The sequence below is a fragment of the Myotis daubentonii genome, chromosome 12 (assembly GCF_963259705.1).
Source record: "Myotis daubentonii chromosome 12, mMyoDau2.1, whole genome shotgun sequence".
In the NCBI taxonomy this organism is placed as follows: Eukaryota; Metazoa; Chordata; class Mammalia; order Chiroptera; family Vespertilionidae; genus Myotis; species Myotis daubentonii.
In genome coordinates, this window is record NC_081851.1 from 47462996 (window position 1) to 47476119 (window position 13124).

The 13124-nt window shown below is 33.8% G+C and overlaps 2 protein-coding genes across 7 annotated transcripts in view; one reads left to right on the top strand and one right to left on the bottom strand.

The window, feature by feature from the left end:
• The window catches only part of FANCL (FA complementation group L), a 60723-nt gene that overhangs the window by 20422 nt on the left and 27177 nt on the right, over nt 1–13124 (top strand). For all 4 annotated transcript variants that reach the window (XR_009447961.1, XM_059659766.1, XM_059659768.1 and 1 more), the window contains exons 6-7: nt 7830–7926; nt 12652–12720. Coding sequence is in view for 3 of the 4 variants with exons in the window: in XM_059659766.1 (XP_059515749.1) it covers nt 7830–7926; nt 12652–12720 (166 nt within the window). In the remaining variant the exon portion in view is untranslated. The remainder of the gene's footprint in view (nt 1–7829; nt 7927–12651; nt 12721–13124) is intronic.
• Nucleotides 9361–13124, bottom strand: part of VRK2 (VRK serine/threonine kinase 2) — a 202787-nt gene continuing 199023 nt past the window's right edge. For 2 of the 3 annotated variants that reach the window (XM_059659757.1, XM_059659763.1), the window contains exon 14: nt 9381–9406. In XM_059659757.1, coding sequence (XP_059515740.1) covers nt 9396–9406 — 11 coding nt within the window. In that variant the 3' untranslated portion in view covers nt 9381–9395. Of the gene's footprint in view, nt 9407–13124 lie in introns of all 3 variants that reach the window. The other variant, XM_059659761.1, reaches the window with a different exon arrangement.

The following is a 13124-nucleotide window of genomic DNA, read 5'->3' on the forward strand; positions in this document are numbered from 1 at the left end:
CCCTGCTGGCATTGCACGTCATAGTTACCAGTTGGATGGTCGGATGGTTGCTTAGGCTTTTATATAGATAGATATTTTGAAAATGATACACATAATGGTTTGTATGACAAACTAGTTTAAGTGGATTATGAGAATCTCAGTGATTTCAGGACCATGTCAGTATATCCATATTTCCTTTGCATTCTTAACAATAATCTTTTAGTTTTAGATTTGTTAGTGTAATAATAAAATCTGATAATAAAAGAAAAATCTTTTTAAGTTAATGAAGACCTTGCTGTGTTTTTAAATTACATACTTGACATTTCTAATCAACTCTATAGGATCAGGCATTATAAAAAATTAAGTTAGAAATGATACAGAATTAGTAGCCGCCTTAAGTTTGATTGCTGCTGTTATAATTTCTATACATGTTTAAACTTCTTAAAAAGCACACTAAAAACAACAAGTTGTTCAAAGGGTAAAGATGAAGATGATATGACAGTTGTGGGTGACTTTGAGTGTTATGCTGTTTCACAAAGGTGAGGGATGGAAAAAGATGTCTTGATGGGCTTTTGTTAACTTCTGCTTGTGTTGTTTTGTAGAGTAGCTCATAAAAAACAATGGGAATTAAACAGAGTCCTTGGGGTTTAGTAGGATTGTCTGTTTGGTACTATGAATGTCCTGGAGTTACAGGTGGGCTGATCTACATCTCACTTTACCTAGGATAGTCCTATTAATGACTGCCTTTTATCCTGACTCCTGTCAGTCTCAGAAGTGTCCCAGTTGGGAAGAAATTCATATCACCTTATTTATAGTCTATCTTATGGTTGGTTTTTTTTGTAAATATGTTTTATTGATTTTTTACAGGGAGGAAGGGAGAGGGATAAGAGAGTTAGAAACATCGATGAGAGAGAAACATTGATCATCTGCCTCCTGCACACCCCCCCTACTGGGGATGTGCCTGCAACCAAGGTACATGCCCTTGACCGGAATCGAATCCAGGACTCTTCACCCCCAGGCCGACTCTCTATCCAGTGAGCCAATCCGGCTAGGGCATCTTATGGTTGTTTTAATAATCATATGGCATCATTTAATTCAGAGATTAAATGGGGAAATGATTAGATGGTTTTACCCTTTTTATAGCATATCATTTATCAGAGTTAGTAGAATTCAGGTATTTGGCCTTTCAGATTTGTCTTGGGATATCTTAGTTTTACCTAATTTGTTGTGCCTCTGAAGGATTGTTAATATATCTCAATATATATTAAGTTAGATTTTTAATTAAGCCTATTATTTTAGTAATGGATTTGATCCAGTGATGATGATATGTTCTGTAATTCTCAATGAATTTCAAAGAACTATATAACATATTGGAGTAAATGGAATACTTGTTTATAGTAAATTAATTTCAATAACTGGACAAGGACTTTAATTCTGGCTTATCAGCTGTATGACCTTGGTCATGTAACGTAACCTCCCTGAGCCACATTTTCTTCATTTTTCAATTGAAACTAATAATACTTAATAATGAGTATTGAAAAGAAACATGTTATGTGACTCGTTTAATCCCTGTGTAAAGTAACTATAAAGTTGTTGAGACACTAGTTCACTCAGAAATGTCAGACTGTATATGAGTTTCACAGAGATTTAATTAGTGTTATGATTTAATTATAACCAGTAATAACTTTTGTTATATAATGCAAAAGAATATAGACGTTAATAAATTACCTTTATAAGAGTGTTTTTCCTCATTTATATCCAAATCATTAAATAACTGCAAATTATCTAATAGTGAAAAATTTTGTTTTTCTAAATTGGTTATGTGTTGATAGTATCTAATTTAAACAATGCACATTCAGTTATTTACAACACACATGTGAAGCATAAACATGTACCAATCTGAATAGCTTCTCCATGTTCATGTAATACATAGAGCAGTGGCACATATATAGAAGTGTGAAACTTTTACATTCCTTATAAAAAGCAATAAACTTACATAAAAAGCAGCAGTGTGAGAGTTTTAAGAAAGGTGAGGTCCTTTTGAGCTACAAATAATTTAAGAAGGTTCGTAGAGGAGGTAGGTTTTGGGATAAGCTTGGAAAAAAATATAGAAAGACTTAAAAGGGAAGGATTGGTGGAGGCAAGGCTGTAATGATGGAAATGTACAACTCATTTTTGGACTTTTGAGTCAATCATTTGCTCACATAAGAGAATTAATATCAGGGCCAGATTGAAGGGTCTTACTGCTAGACTAAGGATTCTTTATATGCAGTTGATGGACACTCATTGAGTATTTTTGAGCGAGGAGTTACCTAGCTAGATTACTGTAGTCATGGAAGGCAGGATAGGTTGGTGTACAGAAGAGTCAGGAAGTAAAGACACCAATTAGGGAAGTTGCTTTTTGAAATGTAGGTTTGAAGTATTAATGCGTAAACTTGAGAGTAGTGGTAAAAATAGAAACTTGGATTTTTTTTGTGTGTGTGTGTGTGTTTGTTTTTTCCTTTTGAAACTTTGATGTTTTATTAAACCATGAAGGCCTTCAGTCTACCTTTTGATGTTATTACTATGTAAATATACCTAGATATATTACTAGGCTGTTGGTCAAAATAGGTACACTATTTCAAGAGATAAAGCACATTCTTTCTGCTGCTCGCTACTGATAACATTCAGCTATTAACAAAAACAACAAAAATCTCCCTGAGCTGAAGTATAAGTGTTTATAAAACTTAACTGCCAAGTTTAGTGCCATTTTACTTATTGCAAGCATACTTATAAAGAAATGCAGCAAGTGATAAATACAAAGTAAAGTGCCAAAGGTATATTTTATTTCTTTAGATTTTATATATATGTTTTATATTTTTAGTCAGTTTTGAATGTGCCTAGCTAAGTAATAATACCCAAACTCCTTTTAAATGTGATTTCACAACTTTAAAAAATATTGAGAATTCCAATGATGAAAGTTTTTAAAATTTATTATTTAAGTGAATTATTTACCTTATTTAAATGAGTAAAAATTATTCCATGTTGTTTAAATCAAGATACTCACCATAATAATAAAGCAGAACATTTAAAATAGACTTTTTTAAGAATGATTTTTAAAATTACTTGTAAGAGCTTATCACTGTTCTCCCCTCTATAATATCTTTTTTATAGACCAAACACTAAGATATTCTTTCCTATTGTGAATGGATAGAAATATGTTCTTTTAGTTATGGTACAAGTTAAACTGCTGTTAACAAAGAGAACCCCAAATCCTCAGTGTTTCAAACAAGATAGAATTTTATTAATCTCTCCTTAACAGTTCAGAGGTAGGCAGATGGTCAAGAGTGAGTACAGGTGGCGCTGTCTCACAAGGTCATCCAAGAACCCAGGTTTCTTTCATTTGTTTCTAAACTATCTACTGTTGCTTAATTGTTCAGTATAGTAGCTACTAACCACATGTGGCTATTGGCATTTATATTTAAACTAAATTAAAATTTCAGTGGTTATAATAACTACTAGAGGCCCGGTGCACAAAATTTGTGCACTCGGGGGGGAGGGGGGCGTCCCTCAGCCCGGCCTGTGCCCTCTCGCAGTCTGGAACCCCTCGGGAGATAACGACCTGCTGGCTTAGGCCTGCTCCCGGGTGGCAGAGGGCAGGCCCAATCCCTAGGTGCAGCCCCTGGTCGGGCTCAGAGCAGGGCCACTGGGGAGTTGGGGCGCCGCCCTGTCATGCACAGAGCAGGGCAGATTGGGAGGTTGTGATGCCACCCTCAGTCACGCTCAGTGTAGGGCCAATTGGGTGGTTGGGGCCCCATCCCCTGTCACACTCAAGGCAGGGTTGATGGGGAGATTGCGGCGCCACCCCCTGTCATGCACAGAGCAGGGCCCATCAGGGGGTTGGGGCACTGCCCTCTATCACCCACAGAGCAGGGCCGATCAGGGGTTTGGGGCGCCGCCACTCTCACACACAGAGCAGGGCCCGTGGGGGTGGGGGGGTGGGGAGCTCCCCCCTATCAGGCACAGAGCAGGGCTGCTCAGGGGGTTGGGGCCCCACCCCCTGTCACACACAGAGCCACAGGGCGATCAGGGGGTTTGGGCGCTGCCCCCTGTCACACTGATCCTGGTGCCGGGAGGCATATTACCCTTTTACTATATAGGGTAGAGGCCTGGTGCATGGGTGGGGCCGGCTGGTTTGCCCTGAAGGGTGTCCTGGATCAGGGTGGGGGTCTCCACTGGGGTGCCTAGCCAGTCTGGGTGAGGGGCTGAGGGCTGTTTTCAGGCTGGGAGTGACTGAAGTTCCCAACCGCTCCTTTTTTTCTTTTTTTTTTATTCTGGGCCAGCTTTAGCTTGAGGCTTGGCTCCAGCTCTTAGGCCTCCATGGCTGAAAGCAGGTTTCTGGCCTTTGCTTACAATGTTGCAAATCTGCTGGCTGAAGTCTGGCGGTATTTGTTACAATGTTTCTTAAACTGCCCGCTCAGAGGCCTGCAGTCGCAGGCGGGGAACGTTGGTTTCCTCAGTCACTGAGGCAAGCAAGCCTCATGTTAGTTTCAAGCTTCCTGGCTGCCGGCCACCATCTTGGCTGACAGTTAATTTGCATATCTCCCTGATTAGCCAATGAAAAGGGTAGCGGTCGTACGCCAATTACCATGTTTCTCTTTTATTAGTGTAGATATTTTAAGTTCTCTATAGCCACATGTCACAAGGAGCTGCTGTTTTGGACAGTGCAGATGTAGAATACCTCCATTATTGCAGATTATTTCAGTGGTCAGAGTGGCACTAAGAGAGTTGTTCTTGTCTGCATGGTCTTTGCTGGCTTATATTGCTCAGATCTAGTCTAAAGGAAGGGAGAGTGAGAGGGGCACTGGAGTGGGTTAGGCAACATTTTTTAATAAAAATAATCCAAAAGATGGACATATCAATCACTTTTGTTTGCAGTCCAAAATTTAGTGATTGGCTGATTCCCAAGGGCAGCTGGGAAGGATTGCTAGCTGAATGGAGTGTGCCCTGCTAATCTTGGTCTAGTTAGGGGTGCTATAGAGGCAGGGATTCTATTACCAAAAGAAGAAAATGAGAAGTACTGGAGGTCATGTACCAGTTTAGGTCACATGTACTCAAGGTGTTAATAATCATGAGATTTCTCCCTGTTCCTGAAACAAAGTAGAAAGAAATCGACATAGGTAAAATGTTTAATTTCAAATAACTAGGCTGAGAGTAACCTAAAGTTATAAATGTTTTTACTGTTTTATTTGACTTCTTAAAGTTTAACAAAATTAATCTTACCATTTTGACTACACAGCCATATTTTGAGCATGACATTTTTTTCTAATGTTTTATCTCCGTGTCTTCAATTTTGTGGAAAGATGATAATCTTTTGTTTGTGTGACTGGAAACAAAAGACTAGAACTTTTATTTCTGTCTAAGAACATCTGGATGAGGAGAAGCAGTGTGACATACAAAAAGGACTAGTTGGTGATATAGTTGTTTCTTTTCTCTCCCTACCCTTCTTACTCTCTTTTTGGATATATTCATCATGGTTATAAACAGTTTATGGCTTATAAAGCAAAGCAGCAGCCTTTTCCCACACCGTTTTTAAACTCCAGTCTCATTCTATGAGGCAAATACTCTGAAATATTCATGCTTACAACTTCCATATTTTTCAATGATATGCCTATATTCAAAATTACTTGATTTATTAGTTTTAGGAATTACATAGTGACAACTGTAATTAAAGAGGATTTAGTTCCTATACCACCATCTCCTTTCTTTACTATTCTTTTATTCTTCTATTAGATTTAATATTCCTTAAACTTCTTTCATGTCCATTAATGATATGTATCTTTTACTCTAAAAGTAGCAATTACAAATTTTTGTCGTCCTAATCTCTCATTTCTTTCCCCATTATACTTGTCAATTTTTGTCACCTCTTGCAGTGGTTAAATACATTTACATTCATTTCTGTAGCTATAATTCTTTTAGCTTTGTCTATTGCTGGATTTTAAAAATTGTAATTAGTAAGCAGTTTGATTTTTTTTTACTGTAAATATTTTTCATTGAAAAGTTAATGGTAGAACAATTAAAATTTTAACATAGCTTCATTGTTTATAATTTAGATTAGAATTTTCCCTTCCCTTTTTGGTTTCCTTTTTTAAAAAAAAACAAACAAACACATTCCCTTAATTTCTCCTCATATATATCATACCCTCTATTCTATAGACTTCCTTCCTTTCCTGTCTTTGCCAGCTTTCTTGCTCCCAGGATCTTCTTTTTCTGTTTTTTAATGTGTTTGTCACCCAGTGTTCCTCAACCACTTTTTATTTTTATAGAATTTGTTGAAAATTTGCTTTAGTTGATGCTATTTCCTTCTTGTTCTTTTTGTAACTGTGGGTTTATCTGCATTTTAAAATTTTTTATTTATTTTTTAGTGAGTAAAGAGAGGATATAAATAAATGCATGTGCTATATCAGCATCTTGAATCTGAAGTGTTAATGTTTTCAAAGAGTTATGTGCCCATATATCTGAACTTAGAGTTATATTGATAAAATGTGTGATAAAGTCTCATATTCTATATTTTTGGGGGTAGGGGAATTTGAGATGCTTACAGATATAGCTGAAAGAAATTAATAATTAAACATTTATGTATAGTATCATTGACATTTTTGTGTAAGTAAACATATTTTCTGGAATAATTTTGTTTTCTAAGACCCTAGAGTTTTTATAGATTATGATAAACATTCTTCTGTTAATAAAGACTCTTATCTTTTAATTTGTTGTTGAAGATATGTGCCTTTTTCAGATTTAGATCTATTTTTTATTATAAATAGTGTTCCACAACTTTATTGCCCAGCATTTTTGAAATTGACCCATTTTCACTATTATACCGGGCCAGTGACTAAGCAGCACACAGTGATGTTAAAAAAATGTTTCCTGGGTTAGAAGGCTAATGTTAGTGCTGAACTCTAATGGGTCTTACCATCAGTCTGGGTGATAAGTTGTGCAATACTCTTAGGCTACTTTTTATCTTTACAAGAGAATAGTATTGTAAAAATGTCAAAAAATATCCATGTGCCCAGTTCACTAGTAAATATACTACTAAATTTGAACATTTTTGGCAGTAGCTTATGCTACTCAAGGGACCATAGTTTTACAGAATGATATATTTCAAAGGGTATTGGTTTCCGTTGCAGAAAATTCATGCATTTAGAGCAACTTAAAGCCAAAACAACTGTGCTTGTGCTATATGTTTAAAATATTAGTCATCTTGAATGCATGCCCAGGTTAAGTGTCAGAAGCTATAATCGCAGAAAAAGAAAATTTATTGCTAGGAGATCAAGGCTATACCTGTGCTCATGCAGCATTTTCCTTAGAGGATCAATTTGAGTATGAACTAATATTGGCCAGATTTTTGTATAGTAACATTATTGATAATAAAGGAAAAGTTGATCATGGAGAAAACAAATAAAGGAAGCATAACAGTCTCATACTGTATAAAACTACAGAAATGGATCAAAGACTTTGACAGGAAGTTTAATGTGTACATAAGTAGAGGCTGACAGGAACATGCTGTGTGTGCCAAAGGTTCCAGTGATGGAAAACCGAAACATAGTGCTCACTGACCACAGCATGAGCCTTGACACACATTGTAAATAATCCAGAGATCTATGACTACATTAAGCACTAGGCTGGTGTATTAACGGCAGTAAATCTATATAGCGGCATAAAGGGTTGGCATGCAGAAATCCCTCTGATTAATTTTGTAATGGATTAATAGGAATATAGCAAATATTTTCATTTCAAATCCTACCATTCTCCCCCTCTCCCCCCAGTCCTGTCCTCCCCAGTGTGATCACTTTTTATTCTCTTCTCACCAGCCTTGTATATGCGGATTCTTGCTTCAGTACCATCAAGTTAAAAGCTGAGGATGCTTCTGGTAGAGAGCATCTAATCACTCTCAAGTTGAAGGCAAAGGTATGTGCTTCATTAAACTGTTATTGTGGTCAGGAAATGCTTCGTGAAATGACCTCTATGAATGTTTTCAGTCTAATGAAGTGCCAGCTGCTTCTAAAAAATGTACATATGGTACTTTAAAAAATTATTTTGAAAAGCCTCAAAGAAAATTCAGGTTTTCAAAAGCCTAGGTATAATTTCATGTCGCTATTTTAGTTCAAATTTGGTCAAAATACAGACTTCATAAAGAAGAAATATTGGAATAAGATTCAGCAGCTTTAAAGTACCAAAATGTTATTTTTGTAACATCCAGTACAGAAAAGAGCTGGAAGTTTCCATTATCCAAAGTAACGTTCTATTGAAGGTCTTTTGTCTTCAACTCTTACTATGAATTACCTTTGTAGTTCTTATTTCTGACCCACTCCCAACCACTATACACAGACATACACATACGCATATTTTTTATTGTTTGTTTTGGCTGAAATTTTTTTTTCCTGTTATTTTAAGAATTTGCCAAGGTTATGCCTCTCTTTACAGGGCCTTTATAGGCTAGTGATCTATAACTATTCATTAATTTATTGGCACAAAATATAGCTGTTTCATCTTTGTTTTTTAGTTCTAGATTGTGAATTTTGAGAAATAAGTAGAATAAGCAAGTTCAGCATATTAATCATTTATTTAGTAATCACTAGGGAAACATAAGAATTTGAGAAAACCAGGACATCTTTTTTTTTTTTTTTATTGTTCCCAGGAGTCATCAATCAACTCTATTTCAGAAGATTGCAGTGATGAAAAGATCAATTGTGTTTGTCCTTTTTAAAAATGTGCCTGGCATTTAAGCTTTCCATTGAGAGAGAATTAATATATAAAGCTGTACTGGGTGACACAGAAAAGTTGATATCTTATAGTGCCTCTATATCAGACAAGTTGAGAAATTACTCATTCCCTCTCTTTTCTCACATACAGAATGTTGAGGCATATATAATTTTAAGACTCGTGTGATAAGTGCTTAAAAATATGAGTGGGCTAGAAATCTTATTTGTAAAATAAGTTACTGGATATTTTAGTTAAAATAAAAATAAATTATTTTCCCTTTTAATTTTTAAAGCTGGGCTTTTTTTAAAACCAGGGACAAAACTGTCTTTATCCTTCCAAAGGTCATACATACTGCCAGTGGCAAGGGTTCTGTCATTTCCCTCAAAGCTTTTTTGTTTCTGTTTCTTTTTTTAAGAACCTACTTTTTGCAAGCATTTCTACTTACTGAAGGGATAATGCTTTAAGTCTGCACTACTTATACCTATACCTACAAAGATGTTATTATTAATTCTAGTTCATGATGTTATTGGTAGTATTGAGAGCGAGGATGTAGCTCTTAGTCTTTTCGCTTTTTCTTATGTCTTCACAAGGCAGATAAGGTGACACTTTTAATTTTTCTCTGCAGAATATTTTCAACTGTCAATTTTTGCAGTATCAATAGTTGTGAAGCACTATCATGGATGCCCTGGCAAGAGAGAAGAGAAAGCTTTATTTGAGTTGGGAAGGAATTAAGAAGAAAAACAAATGTTTTTTTTCTTTTTGAAAAGACAGTAGAACTGAATGAATCTTATGTTGGATGATTTACTAGAGTCTTTAATTGCCCATTTAGTTCCATTTTCATAGAGACAGACCCAAGTTCTCTTTTAGATGTGGTCATTTCTTTTCTAGGAATATTTGGATCTGGGATTGTCAGTTAAAAGTAGCGATTAGCTGAAACTGTATTAAAAGCACATAATGCAAAATCTTGATCCAAACTAAATTTTAAAGGATCAAGCTGATTTTTTTTAAGAAACCTTAAAAAAGGCTTATTTTGTAAATATGCAAACCTTTTTTATATATATTTTGTAAAGAAATTCATTAGTTGAAGTATTTTTATTCTGGTATACATACTTCCAATTCTGCTCCTTCCCTTACTATCTCCAAAACCCACAAAGAAAATAGTACCAATTTGACTTATATGCTTCCCATTAAAAATAAATATATAAATAAAAAAGAACTATGATAAGGGAAATAGTTACGTTTTTTGTTTTTATAAGTGTATTTTTATGCAATACTTATAGTATATCCTGAACTGTGGGATGTAATTACTATCTTTCCTTGAGAAAAAGAAGTAGCCTAATGCTTCTTCAGCTTTGGCCAAGATCAGAACTATTTGAAAAACAAATCACAGATGTGTATCAGAGGCTGGGCATTCTCTCTCTGATGGCCATTTTTATAAATCTGTAATTTGTATGTATTTACTTGGGGAGCCTCTTAGATGGTCCATAACAGAACAGTTTGGGTTAAAATTTTTCTTAGAACTATATTAGAATTTAAATATATTGGATGTGGCAAAAATATGTACTTTTATAATTTTAGAATTATTTTATAGTTACTGATTTGACTGAATTGTTTCAATTGAGATTTTTATACTATATTTTAATTTAAAATAATTGCTATACTTATTTTTCAATTAATATTCCTTTATGTGGAGTTTTTATTGTCAATTATACTTCTAAAATGAAACTTTTGGTAGTCATTGGTGATTTTATATATACTTATTCTACTTACTGAAAACTCTGAATTTTGATAGTTATATTTTATAATATTTTTGGTTATCTATGTTGTAGTTAATACTGTAACATAAATTATTCTGAATATGAATATCTAGTCTACTACTTCATAATTCATGTTAAATTATCCACAAGTATATAAATTTGTGCTTTTTAGGTTCTGTGCAATTTTGTAAAATTTATTATATAGATAAAGTTGATGTTAAATGGGAATATAATGAACACACACGATATATGCATTTAATTTATAATAGATATACAGAAAGCCACCTACATATAGATAAGTCTAATTTATCTTTATGTTTGAATAATTATACATAAGATGTATTTTAAAGATATTACCTCAAAAACTATCCCACACTTATGTCTGTGAGATCATGTTATATTTAGCATAGCCTGCTTTTTTGTTCAATTGCTAGATTTCTATGTCAGTGTACATACATAGCATTTATTATACTGAGTCCTACTTAAATATAAGATCATATTCTCTTTTAGCATAATGAGTTATAAGTATTTAATGACTTCCAAAGTCATAGGTGCGTTACTTGGTTTATCTACTCTAAATACAATAAATATCTCATTAACTTCATACTCTTACTCAAATTGATGATTTAAGTTAGAGAGTTGATATTGTTCATTGTCAGCATCAGTGGGAGATAAATAGCAGTAAGCCCAAGCAAACTAAATACTCCATTTTTGACCCATGGAGGTTTCAAATGTGCATTATTAGTTTTACAGATTGTTAACATTTTAGAGGGAAAATAAATTTTATAACTCTTTTAGTTGAGTTTCATCATTTTTACTTAAAAACAGAAGTTTACCGACTTGTCCAAGATCACACAAATTAGTTAGCAGAACTAGTGAAAGCTGAAGTCTGCCTGCATTTACTTTGATATAATCACATGCCTAATAAAAATGGTAAACAAGTTGTTTTTCCAGTGATTACAGCAGTTATACTCTTAAATACATCATCTGCTACTTAATTGTCTGAAATAGAGCTCCCACTTTAATTTCAGCCTGACCTTTCTTTATTTTTCCCCCAAATTAGAGCATAGTTATATTTTTATATGGTTTCCTATATTTTTGTCTTTGTATTATCAGTTCTGCATAGCCAGATACCATTAGTCAGAGTTTAAAATAAGTTTTCTTTCCTGTCAACAGATCTTTATAACTAAATGTTAATTCATTTCAAAGTATTGACTTCAGTGGTATTTTGTAAATACTATGGTGATAATTTTTGTCCCTTTTGCTTTATTCAGCAAAGTAGTGAAAAATAAACTGACAAAAGTGTATCTAAAACTTTTTTTTAAACATTCTGTCAAATGAGAGAAAGGAGTTTTCCTAAAACTAATTTTAGTTTTCTTTTAGTAAATTTAGATTTTTAATGGAAAGAAATGAGTATTTTTAAAATTACATGTGACTTTGAAAAATCCGGAATTGCATTGTAGAGAAATCATATAGTACAATTCTCTAATAATAAAATTGATTTTAAGAATAACTATATTTTGTCTTTAACTTAGAAACCTGATTTGTCATAATGACTTTTACTTTTTGTAGAAAACTGTTGAAGGATTGATTTTCTGTTTATCAACCATGAAAATGTTTTTCTGGCTTAAAACTACTACTTTGTTTTTCCTTAATAAAGAAGGCATTTTACTCTTTTTTAAAATCTTCTTACTAAAAGTAATTGCTTAATTGTGGAAAATACATTTTATTTTATAATTAAGAATTGTTTGTATTTTTGTGCATGTCTTGATTCTGATACTACCTCTTCAAATAGTAGCAGGCTATTTGAGATTAAATTTTACACTGAAAGGAAACTAATATCAATTAGTTTGACCTCTTATTTTAAAGATAAGAAACTGAGGTACAGTGTAGTTCACCCTGCAGTCACCTTAGCAGCTCACTAAACACTGACTTCATTCATTCTTCCTTGAACAAAACTGATTGTGTTTTTATCCCCAAATCATCACACTTTATACCTCTTGAACATAATTTAACTGCTAATCAGTTCTTGACATCTCTAATAGTAGGATCAAAGTATTTATATATAATACATTTGCATTTATAATACTATTCCTAATCAGTTTTTCTAAAATACCTTATGTGAAATTGTCACACAGAAGTAAAATTAACCTATATTTTTGCTTTTTCATAGTACCCTGTGGAATCACCAGATTGTTTTGTGGATTTTCCTGTTTCATTTTCTGTTTCCTGGACTCCACAGGTACATTCTTAAATTTATTTTAAGTAGTTAAAAAAGCATATTCTATTTATTTATAAGTGGCCATTATAGGTTATAAAGTGATTTTCTTATAGTTTTCTTTAAGCATTTGTTTATAAACAGGACTTCTAAAGTGCATCCTTTATATTTACTAGTAGTTTACGTTCATTTTCTCTCTGCGCACGTGCACACACACACGCACACACACAACACGTACACCTAAACACACCATTCAGCCTTTAGATCTTTATGCTTTAGTTTAGATAAACATGAAGCAGCTCTGTTGACAGAAATTTTGCTTTAAATTTAAAATCTAAAGCACTGTTTATAAAGCAGTGAGCAGTAAGTAGAAAATTGGGTGACATTTTTCAGACTGTTAAATCTTTTAACATTGCTGACAAAATATC